General features: G+C 19.4%; 5 protein-coding genes across 5 annotated transcripts; 2 read left to right on the forward strand and 3 right to left on the reverse strand.

Moving 5' to 3' along the window:
• Nucleotides 1-771: 771 nt before the first annotated feature.
• med24 (hypothetical protein) lies at nt 772-7,475 on the forward strand (the record flags this gene model as incomplete). Its single annotated transcript, XM_630877.2, has 7 exons — nt 772-1,015; nt 1,130-4,509; nt 4,616-4,772; nt 4,876-5,159; nt 5,253-5,614; nt 5,697-6,270; nt 6,366-7,475. The coding sequence occupies 7 exons, from the start codon at nt 772-774 to the stop codon at nt 7,473-7,475; spliced, it is 6,111 nt and encodes a 2,036-aa protein (XP_635969.2).
• A 383-nt stretch (nt 7,476-7,858) lies between these two features.
• On the reverse strand, nt 7,859-8,188 carry DDB_G0289911 (hypothetical protein; the record flags this gene model as incomplete). The annotated part of the gene is made up of 1 exon (XM_630878.1): nt 7,859-8,188. One exon carries the CDS (start codon nt 8,186-8,188, stop codon nt 7,859-7,861), a length of 330 nt encoding a protein of 109 aa, XP_635970.1.
• A 402-nt stretch (nt 8,189-8,590) lies between these two features.
• On the reverse strand, nt 8,591-10,784 carry DDB_G0289973 (hypothetical protein; the record flags this gene model as incomplete). The annotated part of the gene is made up of 5 exons (XM_630879.1): nt 8,591-9,249; nt 9,292-9,760; nt 9,860-10,324; nt 10,610-10,696; nt 10,779-10,784. The coding sequence occupies 5 exons, from the start codon at nt 10,782-10,784 to the stop codon at nt 8,591-8,593; spliced, it is 1,686 nt and encodes a 561-aa protein (XP_635971.1).
• Nucleotides 10,785-11,518: 734 nt separating this feature from the next.
• DDB_G0289913 (hypothetical protein) lies at nt 11,519-12,412 on the forward strand (the record flags this gene model as incomplete). The annotated part of the gene is made up of 1 exon (XM_630880.1): nt 11,519-12,412. One exon carries the CDS (start codon nt 11,519-11,521, stop codon nt 12,410-12,412), a length of 894 nt encoding a protein of 297 aa, XP_635972.1.
• A 24-nt stretch (nt 12,413-12,436) lies between these two features.
• Nucleotides 12,437-13,620, reverse strand: DDB_G0289915 (hypothetical protein; the record flags this gene model as incomplete). The annotated part of the gene is made up of 2 exons (XM_630881.1): nt 12,437-13,245; nt 13,479-13,620. The coding sequence occupies 2 exons, from the start codon at nt 13,618-13,620 to the stop codon at nt 12,437-12,439; spliced, it is 951 nt and encodes a 316-aa protein (XP_635973.1).
• Nucleotides 13,621-14,151: the final 531 nt, after the last annotated feature.

The following is a 14,151-nucleotide window of genomic DNA, read 5'->3' on the forward strand; positions in this document are numbered from 1 at the left end:
AAAAATAGTTGTATTTCCAAAAAAATAAAAATAAAAAATAAAAAAAAAAACTATAAAAAAAAAAAAAAAAAATAAAAAATAAAAAAAAATGAAAAAAAAAAAATAAAAATAAAAAATGGGAACAGTTGTCAATTTCAAATAAAAAAAAAAATAAAAAAAATAAAAAAAATTATAATTTTAGCTCTACCAAATAAAAATAAAAAAAAAATAAAATAAAAAAAGTTTTAAAATGACCCTCTAGTTCGATACTTGCTATGAATAATCGATAGATAACATAAATCTATGATTATTATCAATAGTAACACACTTTCAATTCATTCATTTTAGTCGATAAAATAGTGAGAATCATTTTGCGCTGACGTATATAATTTTACTTTGAATTTTAAAAAAAAAAAAATAAAAAAAAAAAAAAAAAAATGAAAATAAAAATAAAAATAAAATAAAATAAAATTTTTTTATAATTTTATGGATTAAATAATAAAAAAAATTTTATGTATGTGTTCCTCATAATATTTAAATAATATATCACCTTTACAAAAATTTAAATTAAAAAAAAAAAAAAAAAAAAAAAAAAAACAGTTAATTTTTTTTTAAATTTTTTTTTTTTTTTTTGTTTTTTAAATTTTTTTTTTTTTAATTTTTTTATTTTTTTTATTTTTTTTTTTAAATTTTTTATTTTTTTTTTTTTTTCATATTTTGTTGAACCTCTTTAGAGAAAAAAAAAAAAAAAAATTAAAAAAATAAAAATCAACTCCATCTCATCCGATGAAGATGATATCAATGATGGAAACATCAACAACAGAAAAAAAATCTAATACAGATAATTCAATTTTAAAGAAAATTATAATTGATTCTTGGAGGCAGAGATTATCACCAATAGAATGGTCTTTAAAATTATATAATGGATTTTATAATAATAATAATAATAATAATAGCAACAATAATAATAATAATAATAACAATAATAATAATAATAATGTAGATAATAATGAAATAAATTCAATAGAACTTTGTGGTATGTTCAAATATTATTCATACATATAAACATATAGAGCATTAATAATATGTATATGTATATATTAATTTTTTTTTTAAAAAATAATTATTATTTATATGTATGTTTATATAGAAATATTATTAGATTTAATGAATATAGGTCAAAGTCCAAGCCCACTATTAGTTTCATATTTAAGATATGCAATATCGATAAAGTTAATAGGATATAATGAATTCTTTGAAAGTGTATATAAATTCTCAAGTATATCAAGGGCACAACACTTTTCAGTGATATTAGATATATTATTTGATGTTATAAATATTATAAACTACCCATCACATCATCAAAATATTTTTAATTCTGATAACATTGAAAACAGTAATAATAATAACAATAATAATAATAATAATAATAATAATAATAGTAACAATAATATAGGCTTTAAGGTGTCATCATTATCATCATCATTAAAAAGAAATAATTCAAAAATAATATCAACACCAATAGTGACATTGCTTTCATCACCATCACCATCATCATCATCCTCCTCTTCAACTTCACCATCATCACAACAACCTCAACCACCACAACCACAACCACTATCATATACTTCACCAATTAAAAAAACAGTTTTAATTAAAAATCCAGATTCTACAGATTCAGATGAAATAATGAAGGTTAAAGAAGAACCTATTAAATTTAAAACAACAACAACTACAACATCAACAACCACTACCACCTCTACAACATCAACGACTACTAATGAAATTTCATCATCACCACCAACCAATGGTAATGGTGAAGAAACAACAATAACAACTAAAACCGAAGATAGTAATGGTATTAATGGTATTGATAGTGAAGATCATAAAGGTGAAAATGGTAAAGCATCACCTCAAATGAATGGTGTTCATCCTGGTAGTGATGGAAATATATCACATAAACGAAAAGAAATGGATTCTAATACTATTTTTGATGATGATGATAGCAATGGTGTTGATCAACATTGTTCAAATAAAAAAATGAAACACACAGATACATTAACTCAACCGCAACCAAAACAAATACAGAATCCGCAACAACAGGAGCAACAACAACAACAGCAAGAAAATATTGAACAAAACCAACATGGAAATCTTCATCTTCACCAACCATCACAACAACAGCAACAACAACAACAACAAACATCACAACCATCATTAACAACAACAACAGCATCAGCAGTAACACAAACTACAACCACAGCATCAACAATTAACAAATCAACAAAAGCAACAACTAAAAAAAACTATCATAAGCAATTACTATCATTCACAAGGTTAGCAACACTTTTATTTAAAGTAATCGAATACTACTTTCAAGAAGATGAACGTATAAATAATATCAATAAGAGTGTTAATAATAATAATAATAATAATAATAATAATAATAATAATAATAATAATAATAATAATAATAACTATAATAATAATAATAATGATTCAATGGATCAAAATTCAAATAATCCAGCAGTTAAATATAATAGTAATAATAATAATATTAATAATAATAATAATAATAATAATAATAATAATAATAATAATAATAATAATAATAATAATAATAATAATAATAATAATAATAATAATATTAATAATATATTATATAAAAATTCAGTGAAATCACTTGAAATTTTATCAATAATTCAAAATAATTCAACATTTAAAACTTTGATTTATTTAGCAAAGTATGAATTTACTTTAAGTTCATTCAAAGATTTAGTTTTACCATTTTTAGCAATTCAAAATTCAATTAGAGACAATATTGTTAAACAAAATATACCATCGACTCAATTGATTTCCTCACAAGTAAAGGGACAAGAATTTGCAAGTCAACAAACACAATTATTAAATCCACTCTTCCAGTTGATAAAACAAAAGTATCAAAAATTATTCATTGATTTCAGAAGGATACTTATCAATAAACAAGAGATATTACCAAATCATGATATTGGTTCTTTGGTTCATGGTTCAAGTCAAAGTGATAAACAAATCATTCTTTCCTTTGAAATTATAATTGATCAAGAGATTAATGGTAATCATTTTAAAAGTTCTCATACTAAATTAGCAATTAGTCGTGGTAAACCAAATGAATTAGATACAATTTTAAATTTAAAAAATAATAAGAATAATAATAATAATAATAATAATAGTAATGGTAATGGTAATGGTATTGATATTGGTAGTAGTACTGATGGTTCAAATAAATTATCAAGTACAAATATTGAAGAGGGTAATAACAACAACAATTCAAGCACTCATTTAAATGGAAATGATCAATCACAACAATCATTAGATGATGAAGAACCAAAACAATCACAACAACAACAATTACCACCACCATCACCACCACAACAATCTCACCAAAAAATTCAAATTCAAAAACAACTGCAATTAATTAGACAAGCTAAAAACCTTGAGAATGTTTCAGATTGTTTCTTTAAACTTTTAACATTAAAAACAGTCAAAGGATTAAGTGATGTAGAGTTTTTATTAGAGATTGTAAAAATTTTATTTCAAAAACTTGTTAGATGTAATCCAAACTCTAATGAATATAAAAAAACAAGATTATTCCTTTTATTTAAAATTCCTCATTTTTATTCATTAATGATCGATAATTATGGTAATAATAATAATAATAATAATACCAATACTAATAATATCAATAACAATAAAAATAAAAATAGTAAAAAGAGTAATAATAAAAATAAAAATAATAAAAATAATAATAAAAAAAACAAAAATAATAATAATAATAATAATAATAATAATAATAATAATAATAATAATAATAATAATAATAATAATAATAATAATAATAATAATAATAATAATAATAATAACAATGGTGAAAGTAGTGATAAGAATGAAATAAATCCTGAAGGTAGCATTGGTAGTAATAATAATAATGATAATGACAATAATGATGAAACTAACACCAACACCAGCAGCAACAACAACAACAACAATAATAATAGTAATGATAATGAAAATGTCACTGATAATAATAAAAACAATAATAGTAATACTAAAAATAATAATAATAGTAATAACAATAATAATAATAATAATAATAATAATAATAATAATAATAATAATAATAATAATAATAATAATAATAATAATAATAATAATAATAATAATAATAATAATAATAATAATAATAATAATAATAATAATAATAACAATAACAATAACAATAATAAAAAAAATAAGGATCTTAACTTACATGGAAATATTATTGAAAATGTTTTATATCAAATTAATCAATTCCCAAGTTTATATAATGTAGAAGATAATATCATATTATCACTCATTCAAATTTTAATTAAAAAGCATTTAGTTGATATCAACCTTTTAAAGAGTTTATTCCCAAATTATCATACAGATATTGATTCTATCGATTCAGAAATTCAATCTCCTCCATCTTCTGAATTATCATTTGATAATTTATTTGATATTCATTCCATAGCGGTAAATTTTCATTTATTATTATACTACATTTAGAAAAAAAGTATTTTATTAATTTTTTTTTTTTTTTTTTTTTTTTTTCTCTTCTTTTCTCTATCTCTCTATACAGGATATTGTTAAAATAAAAGAATTAATTGAATCATTATTAAATAATTCAGATCCAAATAACGTTTCAATTATGAAAAGATTATTTGATTTCATAAAGAATCATTTAATTAATTCATTTGATTATCAAGATAAATTATTGAATGTTTTATTTAATGCAAGTATTTTCAACTTTTATTTTAATCACCATAATGTTATACTAATATTTTTTTTTTTTTTTTTTTTTTTTTTTTTTTTTTTTTTTTAAATATATTTAGATTTTAGAAAATATTGATTATGATTCAAACAAATTATTGATTGCAGTAATTATGTATATATTTTCAGATCCATTAGTTATTGACACAATTGATGTTCATGGTTATACTTTAAGATTGGTTATGATATTAATTGATGTTTGTGAATCATATGGATCATCAACTACTGCAACCACAACGGAAGATATCGATATTTTTAAAAATGAAAATGATAATCATGATCAAAAACATTTATATTTTTATTTTACAATTCCTTTTAATTTATTGTACACTTTATTAATTATACTTTATGATGTAAGTAACCTATAAATAATATAATTGTTTTTAAAAAAAAAAAAAATAATATTAAATAGCAATGTCTGTTTTTTTTTTTTAAATTTTATTTAGGTTAAAAATAATAAATATAATTTAGATTTAATTAAATCAAAATTATCAGAATCACTTAATAATAAAAATAATAGCAGAAAATCAAAAAGTAACAATAGCAGTAATAATAGCATTAATAACATTAATAATAATAATAATAATAATAATAATAATAATAATAATAATAATAATAATAATAATAATAATAATAATAATAATAACTTTATTCAATGGATATATAATATGATTAAAGATACAAACTTTAGCAATGGCAATGGAGTCAATAATGTTAGTACTTCTTTTGAATTCCAATTTTTAAAGAATTTATTCGATTCTGATTTAGGTGAAGATAGTATTGAAAAGTTTCAAAATTTTTCACAAAGGTATGATGATGATGTATATTCTACTAAAAATCACATAATTACAACAACAATTACTAATAATGATTTTTATAATCTAATATAGAGAATATTCATCATGGGATATTGTTTCAAAATTACCAAATGTTTTATATAACATTTTCGATTGTTATGATAGAAATATAATCCAAGAGGAGAAAGTTACTCAAACTATGCAATTATTATTCCAATATATACCATTCTCACCTATAATTGTATTTGATTATTTATCAAAGACTAAATCATCATTTTTCAATGTTTCACCATCGTCATCAACTACAACCACAACAACTACGACATCAACAACAACCACAATAACAACAACAACCACCAACTCTTCCGCATATTCAACCACCACCACTACATCTGCTTCAACATCTCTACCAAAAAGTACTGATGGTAAGTTGTTAAATGGTAAATCTTCAAACACCTCAACAACAACTACTAAAAATAATGGTGATACCCCAACTATCACTACCGTAATCACAACTATGTCCTCTAAAAATGATAAACCATTAAGTTTAGTAGAAGCTTGTCTTACAAATTTAAATGAAAATCGTTTATTATTCCGTTTATCCGATTATTATAAATCATTAATTTCTGAAGATCATTTAAATGATTTATATAAATTATTTGATCCAGTAAGTTATTTTTAAAAAATAATAATAATAATAATAATAAATAATAAATAATATATTAATACAGTTTTTTTTTTTATTTATTTATTTATTATTAGATTTCTGAAACAATAAATTTATTATTATTATCACCAAAATTACAGAAATTTAATGAACTTGGATATTATTCAAATCAATCAACATTATTTAATTCAATTTGTTTAACAAATTTATCACCACCAAATCAACTTTCAAATATGACACCAGCCAATGCAATTCGTCAAGTGATTGATCAATTCCTAACGAAATCTGTATCACCAAATCTTTCAAATTTAGAACGTGATATAAAGTATATCCATATGAGACTTTCAAATGATCTCTGTCAAATTGTAAATTTAGTTTCCTTAGAGATATTGGATATCATTCTACAATCATGTCAAATTGAATCACTTTACTCTATTAGAGCTATGGAATTGGGTGGTTACATATTGGGTGGTTTAATTGGTATTGAATCTTTACCAATCCTTTTGAATTCAATTATACCATCTTGGTCTGAACATATTCAAACATCGCTTCATGGTCAATTGTTAAGTTATTTCTGTTTCTCTTCAATTGTAAACTCAAATGCTTTGTATTACATTCAAACTGATCTTTGTATTCAACAATCATTTAAAAAGTTCTTCCTATTACTTAATGATACTATGAAAAGAATATTATCAGTTGCTCCACTTAATGGTTTAATAACTTTTTGTCTATCAACCATAACTTTATTCATTCATTTAAATCATTCTTCAATTACAACTTATCTCTATAATTCATCCTCGAATACCCAATTAATTAATCAACTCTATGAAATCATTTCAAAAAATCAATCATTAAAAAAGAAACAAAAATTAAAACAAAAGAAACAACAACATAACAACAATAATGGTGGTGAATATAATATCGATCAAGATCATATCGAACAAATTCAACAACAACAACAACAATACCAAAAACAACAACAACAAAGAAAAGATGAACCAAACTATGAAAAACTTGAAGAATTCATTAAAACCCAATATCAAAGAAATAACCATTCAAAATTAAAATCAATATTTAATATCCTTTCAATCTCTCAATTAGAAGATTTATCAATGTCAATTTTGAATCTCTCCAATTTCTTTTTAGCGATATCGATATTTGAAGATAAAAATGATCTTCAATACTGTTCAAAATTATTTAATTAAGTAATAGTTTCAAAAATAAATAAAAGAGAATAAATTTTAAATAAAAAAAAAATAAAAAAAAAAATTAACAAATCACTTTTGGAAAATGTGATAATAATTATAATTATTATTATTTCTCTCTATCTTTTTTTTTTTTAAAAAAAAAAATAAAGTAATAATATTTATTAAGATTAATTTTGATTAAATAATAATAATTTAATTATCTTCATTCTTAATTTTATCCCAAAAAAAAAAAAAAAAAAAAAAAAAAAATTATTGATTAATATATGTCGATATATTTTTAATATTAAAAATAAAATATAAATTTATTAATATAAACTTTTTTAATTAGTGGTTGTTTTTTTAAACCAAATTGCTTGAAAATGTTAAAAATTCTTGTTTTATTAACTTTGCCTTGAAAGATCAGAATTAATTGAAATTGAAATCTGTCTTAAAGAAAGGTTAGGTTGATTTTTGTGAATATCAATAACTTTGGAAACTAAGATTGAATATTCCTCAGGAGTAAACTTTGGTTTTGTTCTTAATCTTCCATGAGATTGTCTGATTTTTCCATTTCTATAGTCTCGAAGATAATAATTAAGTTGATCTTTGGTAAAGCCATTCTGTCTTGCTGCTTTAGAATAATTTCCCATCATTAAACCTTGTCCTATAGCATCATATATTCTCTCTGTCTTTTCAATTAATTGGTCTACTGATCTCTTTGGTTTTACCATTTTGTTAATATTATTATTGATTTTTGGTAAATAAAAAAAAAAAAAAATTACAATTTGTTTTTGGAAGTTAATTGCAATAATTATAATAGATTTTTTATTTTATTTAGAAAATTATATATTTTATTTTTTGAATTAAAAAAACTGATTACCACATTTTTTTAAATCGACAACCACCAATAAAATAAAAAAAATTATTTATATAACCCCAGCAGTTAAAAATAGTTTTTATACAATCATTTTAATATTATAATTTACAACACAAAAAAACCTCAATAAAATTAATAATAGTTATATTTTTGGAATTTTAAAATGAAAACTTTACAAATAATTAAATTTAATTTTAAAGCTATTAATTTATTTACAATATATTTTTTAATTTATTTGATTAAAAAAATACTATTATTATTTGATATTTATTTGATAAATTGTAAATACCTTTTCACCCAATTCAATATTTGAATATTTTGAAAATAATTGTGATAAATCTTTTTTAGCTTGATTAAAAAATAGAGTATTTAATTCTATGATAGATTTATGTAATTTCATTTGCCAACACCAATCAAATCTTTTTTCTAAATCTATTGATTTTTGATATAAATTTCTAATTTTAATTTGATTATTATCATCTTTTTCATAGTTCATTTTATTATTACTATTATTACTATCAATACCATAATGATAAATTAAAGCTAACCAAAAATATGGCATTGATAAATTTGGATGTTTTGTTATTTCATTAATCAATGAATTTTTAATTAATGTGTGGCCATATTTACCAATATATCTATGAGATAATAATAATTCTTCGATTGAATATTCTAAAGGATGTAATGTTTGAAACATTGAGAAACATAATTTAAAATTTTCTTTACAAAATGAATGTAAACCTTCTTGATTTAATCTATAATAAAACAATTCCTCTTCGATTACCAATGGATTTAAACCACTTTTAAAATTATCTTGATTATTAAATTCAATTGGTGATGTTGATTTTTTAATTTCAAACTGTTTATGTTGATAATGATCTTCATCATCATCATCATCTTGATCATCTTTATTCTCTTTGCTTTTATTTATATTATTTTTATTAATTATATTATTACTATTATTTAAATGCTTATGATGCTTATGATTAAAAAAGTATCTATCAGCTCGTAACCAAAAATCCCAATCTTCCCAACCAAACCAACAAGATTCATCATATCCACCAACATTTTTCCACATTGATTTTTTGAATAATGCTGAACAATGTAATAAATTTGAATTTCTTAAAAGGTTTCTATTCCATTTTGGTATTTTCCAATCACCAACTTTATTAACATAACCCTTCTTATCATCAATATTACTATTTTTAAATCTTAATAAATTTGAAATAACTACTATATTATCAATATTATCTTGGGATTGTTGTAGTCTCTTTTTTTCAATTTTTAAAATTGCTTTCTCAAAAAATGATTTATCGATTAAATCATCTGAATCTAAAGGTAGTATCCAAGTACCAGTTGAGAATTCAATACCAACATTCCTTGAATATGATAACCCTTTATTTCTATTAAAAATTATTGTAATATTCTATTTAGAAATAAAAAATAATAATTTTAATATTTTAATAATAATAATAAAAATAATTATTAAGTTTTTAAATAAAAAGATAAAATAAAAAAATCTTACCATTTCATCAATAAATTTATTAAATAATGATATTAAATGTTTCTTTGAATTCCATTCTGTTGAACCATCATCAACAACTATAACTTCAAAATTCTTAAATGTTGATTCTTTCAATGAATTTAGTGTATACTCAATATATTTTAATTGATTATAAATTGGAATAATAACTGATATTAAAACATTATTGTTATTATTGTTATCATTATTATTATTATTTTTTTTATTATAAAATTCTATGTTTATTTTACTGATTGAATATTTGTTTGATATTATCTTGTTGTATTTTGAAAGTGAATAATTATGATTATTTTTATTATCATTATTATTTTCAATGTCTTCTTCAACATCAAAATTTTTATTATTATTATTATTATTATAAATTAAAATAAAAATAATAAATAATATTAAAAAACTTAATAAAATTAAAAAATTTCTTAATGTTGATCCTTTAGTTTTTTTATTACTCTTTTTATTATAAAACATTTTAATTAAAATATTTATTAAAACATATGAAAATTTTTGTTATTTTTTTTATAAATAACTATTAATATTATTATTAAGGTGTGTGAATATATTAAAAAAATGGGGTAAAAAAAACAGTGAGAGATTGTGTATGAATTAAAAAAAAAAAGTGAGAGATTGTGTGTTGGGGTGATTTGTTTTTTTTTTTTTTTTTTTTTTTGTTTTTTTTTATTGAAAAGAATAAAATAGTTTTTGAAAAAAAAATGAAATAAATAAAAAAATATATACAAGTGAAAAAAAAAGATAAAGAAAATAAAAAAAAAATAAAAAAATAAAAAAAATAAAAAGGATATAAATTAAGTTTCTACAACATGTCTAAAAATAAAAAATATATATAAAAATATAAAAATGTTATAAGCAACACAAGTTAAAAAAACAAATAAAAAAAATATATTACTTTCATTGTTCATTTATATTAAGAATAAAAAATAAAAAAAAAAAAAAAATTTTAATTTATTTTTTTCTTTTTATTTTATTTTATTTATTTTATTTTATTTTATTGTATTTTATTTTATTTTATTTTAAATGATGTGAAGCAAAATGAATAGAAAAAAAAAAACAATAAAAAAAAAATAATAATTAAAAAAAAAAAAAAAAAAAGAAACAGAAAAAAAAAAAATAATAATAATAATAATAAAAATAATAAAAAAAAAAATCTTTTTTATTTAAATGAAATATTTGAGTTTTTAAATGCGAACCACAAATAAAAAATGTGTTTACTGCTGGTGTTAATGCAATTATCTCATTAATTATTATGAAAATACAAAAAAACAAAAAAAAAAAAAATATAAAAAAAAAAAAAAAAAAAAACAATAAACAAACGTTTTTGGTTATTCAATATGATTTAAATATTTTGAAAATAATAATAAAATTAAAAAAAAAATTAAAAAAAAATTAAAAAAATTAAAAAAAATTAAAAAATCATATATCTTTAAAAAAAAAATAAAAATAAAAATAAAAATAAAAAAAAAAAAATAAAAAAATCAAAAGATTTAAAAAAAAAAAAAAAAAATCATATATCTCTTAAAAAAAAAAAACACAAACTAAAATTTCTTCAATGATATTTAAAAAAAAAAAGTTATATTTTAATTTAATTTAAAAAATAAAAAAAAAATAAAAAATAAAAAATAAAAAAAAATGAAAGTAATAATTTTATTTTATTTTTTAATTTTAATTTTAATTTTTTCAAAAATTGTAAAGTCATCAAATAATAATAATAATAATAATAATAATAAAGATAATCTTAATTGCCACAATATAATTAATGATGTTAATAACAATAAAAAAATTAATGATGAAAATGTATATTTTGATTATCAAAATGATGAAATTTTAAAAGAAACAATTCATTATAATAATAGACTTTTAAAAAATAATAAACAAATTAATCAAATTAATGATAATAACCCACCAACACAAACACCACCACCATTATCACCTTTTCAAGAAGGTATTTATAAAATTAGACCATCATTTCCAAATGTGACATTAGGTGGTAAGAATGGTGGTCACTCATTTTTAACGAATTTAAAAGGGTCATGGGAACTTGGTGGTTATGATAGTTGGGTATTTTATAAGGATAATGGGATATTACAAGTATTAAATAATGGTGATATTATTATAAGTGGTCCAATTGTACCAACAAATCAACAATCAAGTTGTCATAGTTGGTTTGTTAATATGATGTTTACACCATTACCAAAGGAAATTAAAAAAACACCAAGAAAAGATTTATACAAGCATTCTTATCAACCTTTAGGTTCGATTAATCCTGAAAATTGGAAATTCTATCAACCTATTCAACTATTAAATAATTCTTGGATTGCAATTGGTTGTAATCATATCAAAATCATTCAATTCGATGGTACAACTTTTCAAAATAAACCACTTCAATTTGGTATTGGTGCAAATGGTAAAAATGAAAATAATGGTATATTATTCTCAATTCCAATACCATTTAATTCAAAAAATAATTTAAAAAATAAAAGAGATTATATTGATATAAATGTTGATATTGTTTTAATTTCTTAATAAATAAATAAATAAATAAAAAAATTATTTATTTAATTCAATATTATTTATTTTATTATTATTATTATTATTATTATTATTATTATTATTATTATTATTATTATTATTATTATAATTTTCATCAATTGTATTTGATTCTAAACCGAAATATAATGAATTAATTAAAAATAAAGCACCTAATAAAATTGATTTTTGGTGAATTGTTGATTTTGGTGGGAAATCAATATAGATGTTATCTTTATCATTGAAAAGAGATTGTTGTAATCCTGAATATAATTTTGAGATTTCTCCAATTTCATCACCATCTGAAATTATATTTGAAAGTGTATTTAAAATTGATTGATCATTATTTAAGAATGATTGTTGTTGTTGTTGGTGTTTTTGTTGATGATGATGTGGATTTTGTTGTTGATAAATTTTCATTTGATAATATGATGAAAGGGATTGAGATGTTATCATTTTATTATTAGTTATATTTGAATTATTTTTAATTTTATGACCAACGATTTTAAATTGTTCATTATTATCATCATCATAAATTTTGAAAACTGGTTGAAACCAACTAAACTCTTCTTTAACTCTACCTAAATAAACTCTTGGCGTTGCTGTGTTATCACCACAGAAAATTAGTAAATCTTGATGACAACTTTCAATTGCACAACAACATAGTATACCACAGAAGCAACCTTGTCTACCACATTGTTTATCTCTTTTAAATTTTAATATTTCACTTCCATCCAATGTTTGAATACTAATTTTATATGGTCTATATTTTTGAAAACTTAAAAAATCTGAATAATTATCTCTATAATATTCTTTACCAATTAAAATTACTTTAATAAAAAAATAAATAAAAAAAAATAATAAATAAAAATTTTAGTAATTAAAAAAAAAAGAAATAAAAAAAAAAATAAAAAAAAAGATTGTTCACTGAAATTTTATTATTTTAAGTTGCTTTTACAATTATTTAAAAAAAAGAAAAAATGAGCCCAAAAAAGATATTTTCATTTTCGGTGAAAAAAAAAAAAAAAGCAATAAAAAAAAAAATGATAGAAGATATATTTACAATCATTGTTGACGCCATAAATATTAAATTGGCCTTCTTTTTTTCTTGATTTAAAAATATTTTTAAAAAAATTATTTTCTTCAATTGATTCCTTCACAATAAATGTATCAAAGTGTAAAAAAAATTCCAATGATTCATCCATTATTATTTTTATTGACGAAATTTGATTAAGTAAAATTTTAATATAAAAATTCTATCTACAATTATACTATTTATAATTTACCACTAATAAAAAAAATATTAATTTGATAAAAAAAAAAAAAAATAAAAAAAAAAATAAAAAAAAATATAAAAAAATAAATAAAAAAAAATAAAAAAAAATAAAAATAATAATTGGCACCACACAAAAAAATTTTTGGTTTTGTTTTTAATTTTTTTTTTATTAATTGAAATTTCATTTAATAAATTCTATTTTTATCAATTATTATTACTTTTTTTTTTTTTTTTTTTTTTTCATAATATAGATTTATAAAAAATAAATCAAAGTATTGAAATTAAATTAATTATTTCTTTGATGATTTTATTTTTATTTTATTTTATTTATTTTTTTATTTTTTTTTTTTTTAATTTTCCATTGTGATACTCAAATAATAAAAAAAAAATATTGGTGATTGATGAATTAAAAATATAATTTTAATCATTGGTAATGGTATTATAAACTTCTTTTGCACAT

The sequence above is a fragment of the Dictyostelium discoideum genome (assembly GCF_000004695.1).
Source record: "Dictyostelium discoideum AX4 chromosome 5 chromosome, whole genome shotgun sequence".
Classification (NCBI taxonomy): domain Eukaryota; phylum Evosea; class Eumycetozoa; order Dictyosteliales; family Dictyosteliaceae; genus Dictyostelium; species Dictyostelium discoideum.